Source organism: Lonchura striata, chromosome 3, assembly GCF_050655825.1.
Source record: "Lonchura striata isolate lonStrDom1 chromosome 3, ASM5065582v1, whole genome shotgun sequence".
NCBI lineage: Eukaryota > Metazoa > Chordata > Aves > Passeriformes > Estrildidae > Lonchura > Lonchura striata.
The window spans coordinates 112,044,612-112,060,024 of record NC_140705.1 but is presented as its reverse complement, the minus strand read 5'-3'; the positions used below and the strand labels follow the sequence as shown (position 1 = coordinate 112,060,024).

The following is a 15,413-nucleotide window of genomic DNA, read 5'->3' as shown; positions in this document are numbered from 1 at the left end:
CCCCTTCCGCCGACAGCCGCACCACGTCCGGCTCGGCATGGAGAGCGGCGAGCCCGCGGCCGGCGGCTTCACCAGCGTCGTGTCCCGCCGCAGCCGCAGGAAGCGGCGGGCGGGCGGCGAGCGGGCGGCGGCAGCTGCCATGGACACGGCGGAGCCGCGACCCAGCAAGCGGCCGGCATTCCCGCCCGTGCCCGCCGAGGCGCTCGGGGTACGCGGGGCGAGGGGAAACTCCGGCCGGCCACGCGTGTCCGGCTCCCGGCCCCGCGTGTCCGGCTTCCAGCCCCGCGTGTCCGGCTCCCGGCCCCGCGTGTCCGGCTTCCAGCCCCGCGTGTCCGGCTCCCGGCCCCGCGTGTCCGGCTCCGCGTGTCCGCCCGCCGGCCCCGCGTGTCCGGCTTCCAGCCCCGCGTGTCCGGCTCCGGGTGTCCGGCTCCCGGCCCCGCGTGTCCGGCTCCCGGCCCCGCGTGTCCGGCTCCGGGTGTCCGCCCCCCGGCCCCGCGTGTCCGCCCCCCGGCCCCGCGTGTCCGGCTTCCAGCCCCGCGTGTCCGGCTCCGGGTGTCCGCCCGCCGGCCCCGCGTGTCCGCCCCCCGGCCCCGGGTGTCCGGCTCCCGGCCCCGCGTGTCCGGCTCCGGGTGTCCGCCCGCCGGCCCCGCGTGTCCGCCCCCCGGCCCCGGGTGTCCGGCTCCCGGCCCCGCGTGTCCGGCTCCCGGCTCCGGGTGTCCGGCTCCCGGCCCCGCGTGTCCGGCTTCCAGCCCCGCGTGTCCGGCTTCCAGCCCCGCGTGTCCGGCTTCCAGCCCCGCGTGTCCGGCTCCGGGTGTCCGCCCGCCGGCCCCGCGTGTCCGCCGCCCCCCGGCCCCGACTCACGGCCGGCTGTGTCTCGCCCCCCCGCAGGTTGGGAAAGGCGAGCTGAGGAAGATCCCCGTGCCGGCCAACAGGTACACGCCGCTCAAGGAGAACTGGATGAAGATATTCACGCCCATTGTGGAGCATCTGCAGCTTCAGATCAGGTTCAACTTGAAAACGAGGAATGTTGAGATCAAGGTAAGGGGAGCGGCTCCTTGGGGCTTTCCCCGGTGGGAAAAGGTTGTGTTAGAGCTCGCAGCTCCTTCCCTGTGTGAAGGGGCTCCAGGGGAGCTGGAGAGGGGCTGTTTGTGACAGGACGAGGAGTCACGTTTACAAATTGAAAGAGGGGAAGTTTACTTTGGAGATGTTGGGAAGACTTGTTTTACTGTGAGAGTGGTGAGACGCTGGGACAGGTTGCCCGGGACTACCCCAGCCCTGTTCAAAGCAGGCTGGATAAGGCTTTGAGCAGCCTGGTTTAGTGACAGTGTCCCTGCCCGTGGCAGGGGGATTGGGACTAGGCGATTTTATGGTCCAGTCCAACCCCTTACCATTCTCTGATTCTGTTACATGTGATAATTTGTGCAAATAAAATTGTCGTATATTTTATAATTATAAATGTTAAGATATAGTCTTACAAGAAGTTTTTAAAACTCAAGCCAGCAACAAGGATTGCAAAACAATGTCAAAACCACCTGGACAAAAGAGGGAGGACTCCATTCACAAGCAATTGAACGTGGCCAGCCCGGAGATGGATCACCCATCAAGGTGGTCCAAGGAACACCCGGACGATAAATATGCGATAAATACCCGAAATTGAAATAGCCAGAGCCCTCAGGGAGATACATCTCAATACCAAATTCTGGGAGCATAGGAAACCTTCTACTGCAGCAGTCAAACCTGTGTCTCACTCAGCGCCAACACCCGGGCTCACCACTGACCTTTTTTTTTTTTATAATGGCTTTTCTTTTTTTTTTTTTTTTTTTTTTTTTTTTTGTTATTCTATAAATTTATATTTAATGCATTTAATAGATTTTCTTAAATTAATAAATTGGATCTTTCACTTATAACAATTCTGCCTCCTGAAAAGCAGTGCCTCTCCTCATGTGTGTTCTTGGTCCGCAGGGTAAAGACTAGAGAAGTCGTAAATCCCACATAATGCTTGGAAAAATGGAAACTGTGTGGTGTCACCTCCCTGGGGACCAAAATCTGAAAATTATTGCTTAGTAGTTAGTGCAAGTAAAATCCAAATTTGTTCCAGAAGGAGCCAGCAGAAGCTGGGAGAGTGTTCTGTTTTTGTAGGAGAAAGTTATGTACTATAGAAAGTTGTGTACATTAAGAAGAATTTTCATCCATGTCTTAGATATGACTTTGTAATTCAATGTTTTCTATTAAGGTTATTAAGGCTATTTAAGGTTACCAAATATTGACCTGACAGTAAACAGTATCTTACATGGGGGCACTGAATCTCCTCCTGCCTTTGTTTGTGGCAGATGATAAGGGTTCATAGTTTAATAGCATGTGCTTTTTCTTTAATGGATTGCACTGGAATACCTTAGGGCACAGACAGCAGTATAAACCTGTAAATCTTGTAGATGCTCATTCTTTATCCTTATTCCTCCTGAGGAACGTTCACACCAAGAGTTTTTAAGGGCATATCTAAAGTTTTGACATACGATTCACTGATTTCATTTTGCCCATATCTATCATAATAAAACTTTGAAATTAATTTCATTCACCTGCTAAGGCATATTTAGAATATTGTCATTAGAATAACTCTCCTGCCATCACCATCCTTCTCTTTTTCCTGCTGTTTGCTGCTGGAGTTTAGTTTGTGTTGGTTTTGGGTTTTCTCCACCAAGAGTTCTACTCAGTCAGTGGTGGTGTGGATTTTCAGCAGCTTTTCTCTCCCCTCCAAGTACAGGCTGATCACTTCTAAGTTCTGCTCCTAACTTGCCTGGTCTTAATTTGCAAACATAACTTCTTGTCTTGCAGACTTGTCAAGAGACAAAGGATCTCAGTGCTCTGACGAAAGCAGCTGATTTTGTGAAAGCCTTCATACTTGGATTTCAAGTAGAGGTGAGTCTCCCAACAACCAGATTGTGAGAGATTGCTCCACTTTACTGATCTGTCCCTGGCCTCTCTGCAAATTTCAGTAAGAAATAAAGAGAGAAAAATCCTTAGGTGGTTTTCTAGAAATCAATGTTTTCTAGAATTGTGACTGGAGTAGACATCCAGTTACTTAAGATAATGCTGGATAAAAAAGTAGCCGTCAAACAGCACATAAACAGAGAACATAGGCAAGCATAAAGCAATATCCTCTCTCTGAGGTCCTCTGCATTGGTAGACTCTGCTCATTTTTCTTAAGCCCAAGCCAATAACCTCCAGTCTGTGCAAAACTCACAGAATCACAGAATTAACTAGGTCAGAAAAGACCTTGGAGATCATCAAGTTCAAGCTATGACTTTATCAACTAAACCAGGGCACTGAGTGCCACATCCAGTCGTTTTTTCAACACCTCCAGGGATGGTGACTCCACCACCTCCCTGGTCATTCCAATGTCCAGTCACTCTTTCTGTGAAGAACTTCCTAATACCCAGCCTAAACTTTCCCTGGTGCAGCTTGAGGCTGTGTCCTCTTGTCCTGCTGCTGGTTGCCTGGGAGGAGAGGCTGACCCCCACCTGGCTACACCCTCCTTCCAGGCAGCTCTAGACAGTGCTGAGGTCTCCCCCGAGCCTCCTTTTCTCCAGCCTAAATCCCTCCAGCTCCCTCCATCACTTCTCATCACTTTTGCTCCACACTCTTCATCACCTTGCTGCCCTTCTCTGGGCACATTCGAGCATCTCAAAGTCCTTCTTAAATTGGTGTGCCCAAAACAGTACTGACATGATACTCAAGGTGTGGCCTCACCAGTGCCAAGTACAGGAGCAGAATGCCTTCCTTCCCTGGTGCTGCTGGCCACTGTTCCTGACACAGGCCAGCATGCCATTTGCTCCTTGGCCGTGTGGGTACACTGCTGGCTTGTGTTCAGCCAGCTGCCAGCTGAACTCCCAGCTCCCTTTCTGCCTGGCTGCTGTCCAGCCATTCTGTCCCCAGCCTGTAGCTCTGCAGGGGATTGTTGTGGCCAGAGTGTAGGACCCGGCCCAGGGACTTATTAAACCTCATAGTAATGGATTTAATATGAGGCTTATCTATCCAGTCTCTCTGCAGAGCCCTCTTAGCCTCCAGCAGATCAACACTTGCAATTGCAGCTTGCTGTCATCTGCAAATTTGCTAAAGGTGGACTGAATCCCCTCATCCAGACCATCAGTAGATACTAAATAGGACTGGGCCTGTTTAGAAACAAACCCACTTTTTTCAGTGTTGCAGAGGCTGCTCCTTGCTCTAGACCTGTATTTACTAGCACTGGGGAGGCAGGGCTGAATGCATGGGCATCCAAACCTGTAGGGTTCTCTAGATGGAAATATTTTTATTGCTTTTGAAAAGAAGTGGATTTAAGTTTAGTTATTTGCTAGGTTGTTTGTATAAAGAGAACAGCAGCTTTCAGCAACAAAAAAAACAACTGCTGATAACAGATCTCCTGCTCTTTTAGGATGCCCTTGCTCTCATCAGATTAGACGATCTTTTTCTAGAGTCATTTGAAGTTACAGACGGTGAGTATTTTCTGATGCAGCATTCACAAAGTCATGTGTGTCCTGCTACTATGGATTTGTTTTCTTTTTTCCCCCTGCTCCAATTTTATCACTTTTATGACCAGGAAAAAATATCTAATTTGATGTAGTACTGGGACTCCTTGGAGTCCCCTGTAAAACAGGATCTAAACCTGATCTACTTAATTTCTGTCAGTGTTAACTTGGTGACTTTGACTCCATTTCCTCAACCGAAGTGCAGTGCCTTCCTCTGCAGTTCTAAAGGAGATTCTGCGTGCCAGAAACCCTATGTCAGCACTGGCAGCAGGGTGCACTACTAGCCACAAAAAAAGCTGAAATCCAGATGGATCTCTGTTGACCAGTGAAGTTGCTTTTGTAGTACTTGGCACGAGTTATTTCCAGCAACTTGACCAAGGGAAGCATTAACAGGAAGACACACCAATGCTGTTACCCTGGGCTTGCTATTCTCATTTCAGTCAAACCTCTGAAAGGAGATCATCTGTCAAGAGCAATTGGGAGAATAGCAGGGAAAGGTGGAAAAACCAAATTCACCATAGAAAATGTGACCAGGACACGCATCGTTCTTGCCGACACGTAAGTAAAGACTGACTTCCTCCTTGGCAAAGCACAACCCCTCAGCTAATCCACATCCTATGCCAGAAACAAAGATTACAACAGTTTCATAAAACTTGAGAAGCAGTAAGAAAAAATACTTAAGAGAATATTTCCATGAACACAAGTTATTTGACCTTTTGTTATGAGAATGGCAGTGTCACCAGTGCATCTAGAATTCAGTCACTCCCCACAGCATAAGAATTCCTTCTTATGAATAATCGAAGTTGAACTCACCAACAGCAACATTTTCCTCCTGAAGCTGCTACACTATTAAATTTGCAAATGGTAAAATGTATTTTAAAGGGATTTAGAAGAGCACAAGTCTTATGTTGTAGGTTTTGGTTGGGTTTTTGTTTACAAGTGTAGAAAAAAGACTAGGACACTGATACAAAATTCTACATTTATCTCTAACCTCCAATTCTCTAATAACTGCAATCTCTTAAGTTACTTTTTGTTAACTACTGCTACTTTTCTTTTTACAGGAAAATTCATATTTTGGGATCTTTTCAGAACATAAAAATGGCACGAACAGCAATTTGCAATCTAATTTTAGGTAAGTCCTCTTATCTAATCTTCACTACATATGAATCTTGCAGTTTGAGAAACTGCTTTGTGCCTCTCACCCTCTTCCCTGTCCTGTCCACACCTACCTTTGGAGGAAATAGCTTGCTGGCAGTTGGCTTGTTGCTCCTAAGAGGAGAATCTGGGGGAGAAGCAGGGAATCCAGGACTTGCTTTCTGGCTCCAAAATTCTCACCACATTGCAGAAAGATGTTTTCTATTTCAGTTTAGCTGCAGCAGTCCCTAGGGGGTCTCAAAAACCAAAGGGAGCAACCCACTCTGAAAGGAGTTGAGCTCTGCACTTGCAGTAAGATGGTGATTGACCTTGCCCATCCTTCTCACCCTTTGGCTTAGTTCTTCATTTTTAACACAGGTGTGAGCACAATATATCAATTTTTGTGACAGATTATGTTTTCTGACTAAGTTTGTGCCTTCTTCTGCAGGAAGTCCTCCATCCAAAGTTTATGGCAATATTAGGGCAGTGGCCAGCAGAGCAGCTGAGAGGTTCTGATCTGCACCCACCAAACACTGGGGCCAGAAGTCCAGGTTCCTGGACACAGGAGAAGCCAAGAAACCATCAGTTTTCTGCTGGATTTGGAAGTCCAGAAGAAAACCACAACTGTTTGTGCAGTCTGATTGACTTTGGATATGTGGTCTGATTTGAACATACCTAATGTTTCTGTCTAGTCATTAAAAGGGGTTTTAAATTGTGTCTATATCAAAGTCCATGATTTTACTTAATAGCCTCAAACAAAAACCTGCTTCGTTACATATTTTCTGAACATCATACTTAAGAGGCTGCTTCTTCAGAAAGCCTTGGTGTTTAATGTTTTGAGCCTAAAGGAATTAGCAGAGTTAAGTATTTATAAGCACACATCATGATTTAGTATCTTCCTGGAAGAAGGAGTCGTCAACTGGAATATAGAGTTCAATGGCAGGCTGTCCAATGAGTCTCTGCTGCTGCTGGAAAAATGCATCACATGAAAAGAGTAGGATGAAGGGGTAGATAACATATTTGAACTGAATCCTGTATCTGCACACATAGATGTAATTCCTAAAAATGTTCTGTAAGGACATTCTAGTGAAGCCAAGAGCCACCAGGTTAAGTACTTTCCAGTGTACCAGGGTATCAACAACTCTGAAGTCCTGTGTGTCTCTTTAAAATGTTACATAAGTAGGGGGAGAAATTAAGAGTGACCAGTCTCAGTATGATTTAAAAATGGACCCTCTTCTTCTAAACCTGCCAGGCAACCTTCTGCAAAGTGTTCTGCAAAATAAATCAGTTCAGGTTTGGGAATGAAAACAAACTGAAGTAAGATTATCAAACACAGAAGCAAACTGAGTAAGCATTTAGGTCAATGTCCAAGTTTCCAGAATAGCACTTCACAGTATGGGATTATCACTACAGCCAAACTGAGTCAAGCCTTCAGTCTTGAATAGATTTAAGACTTGCTGGAGTTACCTCAGCACACACAGTTTAGCATTCTGAGCAGCTCTAGGCACACTTACCTGCTCACTGTGTCTTCTGTTCCTTGGCTGCTTATGTTAGCTTGAAAGATACAGGACAGTGAGGCAAGGACACACAAAATAGATGTTTATCCTAAATTAGGTGCATAGCAACAGTGACCCGAAGCAGCACAGGGGAGAGGGCAGCACGTGGAAAGTCCAAACACCTGCAGCCCAAAGAGCACAGCACAGAGCTGCTGTGAAGGGCACACCTGTGCAGGGAGGGCTGGTGTCATCAGTACAAAGCTCAGACATTTTCTGAGACATGAACAGCCTTTTGTTCTCCACCTGTTAGGGGGTTAGTTTGTTTTTTAAAACCACTTTCCACGGGGATTTCAACCAAAGTAGGTTATCCACTCTGAATGTTGAGTGAAGAGACCCAGATGTGCCATTAAACAACCTCAGCATGTCTTGAAACACTGAAATGAACCCTGGAAGTTTTCAGCAGACTGCACCCTGTGGAGTTTTTCAGTAAATCCTAATAATCAAGGAATGGACAAAATTATACGAACAAGTTTTCTTCAGAGCAAGGTGCAGAGCTGCTTTAAGGTGAACAGGAAAGGTACTGAGCACCCCAGCTAAGGTTCAAATATTTTATTTTGTATTCATACAGTATGAAGGGTCTTATAGTTCCCACAATATATGATGTAGCATGCAGAGGAAAAACTAAACATTCAACATAAATCATTTTTCCCCACACAAACTGAAAAAAAAAAAAAACCTCATCCCTCCCCTTCCAGTCCCCCTAAGGAAATAACATTAGCACTAAATTCTATAATGCCAGCCAAGATATGCACAAGCAAGAAAAACTGAAAGCATTTGCTAAAATGTTTGTAACAAATACTTATGTACAAAAAATTCACAAAAGACTAATTCCCCCTTGAAGCAGAGCACATGGCAGTTGACACTGGAACAGATACAACCACTGGCTGGGATTATAAACCACGTACTGATCCAGAAGAAGAAAAAAGTTACATGTAGAGGAGATTTTTGTTTTGAACATCAACATTTACCAAAGTTTGGCAACATTATCTTTTTAATTATGCAAATTATGTAAACAAGAGGAACATTTCAAATCGATCTACATGCAAAACTTCATGTCATGCAAGGACACTAAGCACCTGGATTTCTCTCTCACAGACAGAGCCCATGATGTGCAGCACTCAGTTGAAGGAACAGCTATGGCAGACAGGTGCTCGATTAAAGAGGTTCAGACAACCTGCACTTCCCACTGCTCATTATAAAACAATTTTTTTTTTTAAATAGAAAAACTACTATACAGGAAAGATGCAATGTCCTAAAAAATCTAGCAAATGTTTTTCTTCCAGCCAATAGTACCACTGCAGAAAAGGGAAGGGATGATATAAAGTTGTAAAACATGGCTCGCTACTTTTATATCACACAAATAGATCAAGTTACCTTCCATTACAAATTATGATATGGACAAATCTAGAAAAGAAAAAAAATTCTCCAGGAAAACGACTGGAGAACTGCAAGAGGTATAAATTTAGATAGTGTGAAGTTTTCCTCCTCTATGGCATAGGTTAACAAGATTCCCCCCCTGTATGAATCATATATACATATATATATAAAATATTACCAGTTATTTAGCTACCTGTAGTATTTTTTAAATGCAAGGGGGAAAACTATCATGGGTGAAACAACAGAATTTAAGTGGCAAGAACATTTTATAATCTAAGTACTGTATAAAATAAGTAGATGGGAATCCTGCACAGTTATGTTGATCCTAATTTCATTGAGCTAAGCACAAGAGAAAATCATGAATGCACCTACCACCTTAAGCAGCTGTATCTAAACTGAACCCAGAACAGCAGAGTTGTCTTGGCTTCAGGACAGCTGTAACTGCTCCCAATTCCTGGGTGACGGAATCTAACAGCCATCAAAGCATTCTGCAGTCACTATATGCACACGAGGACTAGTTCTTGGCAGTAGCATTAAACTATATTCTCATATTAAGTAGAACTGTACTAAGTTATTTAGCAAAGAGACACAGTCCCTGGTAATGTATTAACAGGTATAAATAAACTTAGTCTCCCGTGTTAAAAAAAAAAAAGTAATTAAGGTGATTTAATAAGAAGCAATGCTTTGTCAGCCATTCAATATATAGAAACATCTGAACAGTCACAGGAAAAGGAAAAGAGTTGACCTAAGACCCAGTTAAAACTTTACATTCTTCTACTATATATATAAAACTGTGTGAAATAAAAGTAAGGATGTATATCCATATATTGAACTGTTAATACTCTGCTTGGCACTTTGTACTCTAGTTTTGTTTCTGAGTCAAGTATATTAAATTAACGCCCACCTAGCTACTACATATAGAAAGCTACATATATATCTATATATAAATACACACACACATATATATATATAGATAGATATTTCCTTGTTATAAAAGATGAAGAAAAATAAATTAAAAAGCCAACCCCTTCCCTTTCTCCGCCACACTGATATGCTCTTTCCATCTTTGCTGTCCTTCAAACTTTAAAGTGCTACACTGAGTTATTGAGAGAATAAAAGTTCAATAACACTTAGTTGGCTTCATGAGGCTCATGTTGGAAAATGTGGCTTCACAGAGAAAAATACTTCCATTTAAATACACAGAGAGCATTGCTGGACGTCTGGAGCAGATCTTCAGAGATGGAGAAGAAAGCAAAAGTGTTGGGTGGTGCCCTACAGAGTCACACATCTACGACCATCTTTTTGTGGATATCTAGGCCTCCTACAACCTGGGAGAAAAATAAGGTTCAGAAAGATGAGAATTGAAAATTAGCAAGCTGCAAAGAACACATTCAATAGATGCACTGAAGTCAATCATAAAGGCAGTACTTCCCTGGCCTCTCCAAACTGATTTACATTTTACAAGTACTGTGAGAGACGAAATTAATTATGTACAAACCAAGGTAATTCAGTACAATTAGTACAATTCATAAGCTCAAGGGCCTGAAAACCAGTGCAAATAACACCATTCTGGCATTCCTCTCCATCTCATATTACGACCCTGTAGTATATTTTTGTATGTTAAATAAAACTACTACTACTACTACTAAAACACCCTGTAGAACTGTGAACCTTCCCAGGAAAAGGAAAAAGGGCCTTAGGAAAAGCAGCAGGATTTCTGACAGAACACACACCCAGGAAAGAATTACCAGTGTTCACAGGTGTGTGATCCACGCAGAGCAGAAGGAAAAGGAAAGGTGCCATGTCAGAGGAACATTTGACAATGCAGGAACAAAATTCAAAGGCCAAATGGTACATGCCAATGACAATAAATTAAAAAGCATTTTTGTAGATACATGGCACCAGATTCGGAGAGAGTAAAACACAAGAAAAAGAATAAGATGTTGTAGAACTGAGAAGTGTCTTGTTATGAGGTCAACAACAACTGAAGAAAGTAGAAGTCGAGAAGAGGAAAATCCATCAGTAGCACAAAGAAAGAAGCCTGGGCAGAAGCCCAAAGACAAAAGAACATCACATTTGATACATGGCTGGAAGATGACAGACCAGTACAAGAAATAAACAAGTAATGCAGCAATCCAGGCATTTGCAGGCTGTAGCTCTAACTTCTTTGCAGACAAAATGTTTTTTACATGATATCACAAAAATATCTGAACTTTAAAAAAAAAAAATCCCCAAAATGCAAACAAAAGAACCTTTTCACTTCATTAGTTGGCAGCATGGCAGATCTCCACCACTCTCTCTCCCGCTCTTGTTTTTAGAACTCACATATTTTTTGAATATGAACAAGTTATGCTTGAACTGAAGTTGTAAATTCAAAGATTAGGGAAAAGAACAAGGCCCAAACCATGCTATCAAGTGCATCTTCCTTAATATACCATTTAAAATCAATATGTAACAACTCATTAACTGCAATTTACAAAGGATCAAGATTCAATGTCATTTAATTTTTTTGAGGAAAGAATTTAAAACTTGCTGTCATCTAATTAAACAAATATATCACATGGGATGAAATCAATACCCATCAGTGTCAAATGCTACATTTAAGCATTCTGTTCAGTAAACATCTAAGTTCATAAAAATACACCTTTTAACTGTTTATTCTTTTCCCAGAGCAGCACTTGAGAGGTTTTTTTCCTCTCTCTGTAAATGACTCAATTTTTCTTTAGAAGTTACTTACAGCACAAAATTCTTCAAAGGATATTCTTCCATCACCATCCTTATCTGCATTAATTATGGTTTTATCTACAATTTGCTGTAACTGAGTGTCTTTGAGATTGTTCCCAACCATCATCTTCAGCACCTGGAAAAGCTCTCCATTTGAGATATAGCCATCTTTGTCCATATCATAAATGCGAAAAGCAACTGTAAAAAAAAATCAAAAATAAATAAATCAACCATTTGGTAACAACTGTAATTGGAAACCAATATATACTCACTTTAGAAAACACCTGAAATTGTTCTAGCACCAGCAGTAAAAGCATTTTGTGAACACCAAAAAAGAAAATCTTCCCCACTACAAGTAAAGCACCCAGCCAGCAAAAAAATTACAAAATTACAACCTTTAGGAAACAGATGACTCAAAATCCCATCTGGTTATTTTGCTGCAAACAACTTGGCATCAAGACTGAATTTATTTTTAAACATTTCAGTTCTTAGTTATTGGAAGCTACATCTGTAACTGAACCTGTCTCTTTTCTACTCCTAAAGCCTGGGTCTGGAGATGCAGTTCTGAAACATGAATTTAATGCTTTCCTACTGTAATAGCAAATAATTGAGTATTATTCTTAGGCCCTGTAAGTTCACAGAACTATACAGCAAGCTGTTTTTAAATGAATTTACTTTTTCCAAAAAACAGAAAGCAATTGAAATTCTTCAGAAAGCAATCAACCTCCTCCAACCTTCCCTGCAGAGAAGAGTGCTAACAAATCTTCAACACAAATAAAGGATAAAATGTGCAAAAAGCTTACAATCTACTTTCATTATTTTCCACTCTTTACAACAATTTGGATTTGCCAATTTCTTAATCTTAACTTAAAAAAGAGTATTTTTGAGGATCAGAAAATTTTTGTTAAGGAAGATCAAAATACTTACACCTCAACTTCTGTTCTTTATCTCCTTTGACACTGAACTGGGAGACTCCTTCTATAAATTCTAAACAACACAAGGAAAACATGTATAAAAAAAGCACATTTTTCAATAAATAAAGAAGTCAACATTCAGAGAATTTTAGAAATTGTAAAAGCAATCTAATATTTAAAATACTGCCTACCTTGTGACACCTAAATGTCTCTGTACTTTGATATTTAATGTTCTTCAGTAGGAGGAACCCCAAATCCAATGCAGCACTCACTAAACAGATTCACACCAGCATTTAAGTAATTTTGTTGCTGGGCCTTCACAAGAACCCTAGAGAAAACTCTAAGATCTTTAAACTTATTCCAGTTGAGACTCTAATTGTACAACTCCTCTCAATACTGTTTTCTCAATGTAAAGAATTACACTGAAACTGAAAACTGCTTTTGAAAAAATAAAATATTTTTCTATAAAAGAAAATTGATTTTGCCAACTTCCTGTTCTCTTCCAAGAGGAACAACTCTTGGTAACTGCATTAATCACAGCTCAATGTTACAGACAATGTGATCATCATTGCTCACAATTATTTTTCACAGGGGCATTTTGAATAGTTCCATGCAACACTTATTGCTTCTGATCAAAATTAAGCATTCTGGTTATACTGTAGCTATCCCTAAAGATATTTAATGGATTTTGCAAAGGTTACCAACTCTTGTATATTAATATCTTATTTAGAATGTTGGTCTGTCAGTATAAATAAGATTTAAGTACTTTCTCCAATTAAAAAAAAATGCAAGACTGATTAACCTTCTATAGTAATAAGAAATACTAGGTATTACCTTGAACAGAAGTTACAAACATTAACATTTCAGACACTGTTTTATGATGAACTAGTGAGGAAGATTATAACCTGTTGGCCCTTTTAATCATGAATATTTAAAATTAATCTAAAATTTTGAGAAATGTACTAAATCAAATCTTCTTGGTTGTTTGGATTTTTTTTTTTCTTCAAATGCCAATCTAAGATCTACCTAAAAATAACCCCACAAAAGAAGTATCAACAGAAAAATTTTCCCGTTTTCTAAATACTCCAAAGGAGAGGTTTCATTTGGATAAATACAACTTATGCAGAAACACACCACTTAGCCTACTACACTTTCTTCAGTCTCTCCTTAGCATCAAAATTAAGAGTCTAAATTGGTATACTTTAAGAGATATTTAATGAGTAGTCCTCAGTCAACCTGACCTTAAAAGCCTAAGCAATCTGGTCTTTGAAACATTTCACTCAGAAGTGCTCTAATGCAAAAAAACTGGTTTTACTAGTATTTAGTTCCACTGGGATTTAGCACCTTATTTTAGCATATATTCTTCACCTCCCCTCTCTCAGATGAAGAAAAACCTGAATTCTAAAGCTCTAGGAATTCTGAAGTACCACCACCTGTCACAGAACACTGTGCCTTACCTTTAAAATCCACTTCTCCATTGCCATCTGTGTCAAATATATCTATTACTCGCTGTACTAACGGGTTCTGTTGCAATTCAGGTAAAGACATGAACTCTTCCACGCTCAGAGAACCAGAGTTGTCCAAATCAAGCTTCTTAAATCTCTTTCCTAGTCTTTTTATCTCATCAGCATCAACTGAAATGAAAAACAACCCCATACTTATTCTCAGAAAGGCTTCATTAAACCCTTTGCAGTAAAACACAAGGCACAATTCATTGCTTTCCTACAAGACTTTCTCCTACTTTATTCTAACTATAACACACCTATAAAGAGAACATGAAAATCTGAAGACAAACACAATTTTATTTTAAATAAGACTTACCTTTTTTCCTCCCTGCACCTGCCATAATACAGCTATTAGCCTTGTGACTCACTGAATACCACATGCTGACACAACATTTTGAAGGATTAAGGATGCTTAGCTTGCTAGCTCTTAGTCAGCTCTTACAAATACCAGATAGGAAGAATTTGAGGAAGAGACCAAATGTTCTCTGAAGGAGACAGCATTATGTTTACACTGGACTAACATAATATGTCAGAAAGACAGTTGTAATAAACTTATTAGCAAAACTAGTGCATCTTCAGCATACTGAATATGAGATCCCCTGGGATATGAGTCAAGTTAAGCAGGTTAACAGTCCTAATGGTAAACAAGTTATCTCTCACCTACTCAAAACATCCCTCTGACTGACCCAAGATTATTTTTCCTCTCCATCTCAGATAGGAAACAGAGACACCTGTAGCCACAACTTGCATACGGCTTTTTTTTTTGTACCAGAAATTAAAGGTTCTGCAGCAGCACCTCTTCATCTAATCTGTTCAAATGTATAGAGAATCTCAATTAAAGCATATACCTAGTACCCTATTTTACACATCTGGTTATGCCAAAGATAGACTAAACCTGTGAATCCATAAAAGCAATCATATATTTTGCTGAAAAGATTGAAAAAGTTCCCCATAACAACCTGAAAATACCCTGTCAGCAGCTTCATTTACAAGATCCAAGTCTGTTCACATGCTGCTCACCCTTTTTAGCTATGAAGGAACAACTGAGGTTCTTAGGAAGCCTAGGAGGAACCCAGCACAGAGCAAACCACAGCAAACACACCTTGCAGAACCTAAGGCTGCAAACTTGCCCTACCAGCCTTCTCCTTAATATGAGCAGTTCCCTCAATATTTCTTAGCTCCACTTAGTAGTGTGTTTGCTCCAATAGTAACAGAAATTGTATCTTATCTTCTACAAGGCACATATATCTACCTGATCCATTTCACATCACATCAGCACCTTCTTAGACTTTTGTAAAAGTGCAGCATAAAATCAAACAGCTCTGAGTCTTTCCAATACATAAGGTCAGCCAACCTGCAGAGCTTGATGTTTTGAAATTGGAGCCAACTCAAAGACCCGATCCTCTACCAGCAGTAACCAACTTCCACTTCAGTTCCTTGATGCCCTTATCTAAAAACCAGTGAGACACAAATACAGATTCCTCAGGACTGTAGTAATTCAGAATGAAAGAGAGCCTGACAGAAGTCCAAAGGCACAAGATGATTTTCTGGCATTTTGCAGTCTCATTTAACACTTGCAACTGCAGAGGCAAAAGGCAAAAACCAGTCTGCAGTCTCAAAACAATCTTCTCTTTGCTGTGCCAGAAAATGATGGACCTGATTCTGCCTCTAGGGCTACAA

At 41.4% G+C, this 15,413-nt stretch overlaps 2 protein-coding genes across 3 annotated transcripts in view; one reads left to right on the top strand and one right to left on the bottom strand.

Annotated features, from left to right (window-relative positions):
• The first annotated feature begins 8 nt into the window (after positions 1–8).
• PNO1 (partner of NOB1 homolog) overlaps positions 9–15,413 on the top strand; it is a 38,274-nt gene continuing 22,869 nt past the window's right edge. The window contains exons 1-7 of the mRNA XM_077781848.2: positions 9–208; positions 889–1,038; positions 2,833–2,916; positions 4,430–4,490; positions 4,964–5,081; positions 5,585–5,655; positions 6,106–15,413. The exon at positions 6,106–15,413 is cut by the window's right edge and continues 22,869 nt beyond it. Of these exons, the coding sequence (XP_077637974.1) occupies positions 38–208; positions 889–1,038; positions 2,833–2,916; positions 4,430–4,490; positions 4,964–5,081; positions 5,585–5,655; positions 6,106–6,173 (723 nt within the window). The 5' untranslated portion in view covers positions 9–37 and the 3' untranslated portion in view covers positions 6,174–15,413. The remainder of the gene's footprint in view (positions 209–888; positions 1,039–2,832; positions 2,917–4,429; positions 4,491–4,963; positions 5,082–5,584; positions 5,656–6,105) is intronic.
• Positions 7,748–15,413, bottom strand: part of PPP3R1 (protein phosphatase 3 regulatory subunit B, alpha) — a 37,598-nt gene continuing 29,932 nt past the window's right edge. For both annotated transcript variants that reach the window (XM_085577226.1, XM_021555863.4), the window contains 4 exons: positions 13,686–13,862; positions 12,242–12,301; positions 11,328–11,512; positions 7,748–9,918 (listed from right to left, as the gene is read on the bottom strand). In XM_085577226.1, coding sequence (XP_085433352.1) covers positions 9,871–9,918; positions 11,328–11,512; positions 12,242–12,301; positions 13,686–13,862 — 470 coding nt within the window. In that variant the 3' untranslated portion in view covers positions 7,748–9,870. The remainder of the gene's footprint in view (positions 9,919–11,327; positions 11,513–12,241; positions 12,302–13,685; positions 13,863–15,413) is intronic.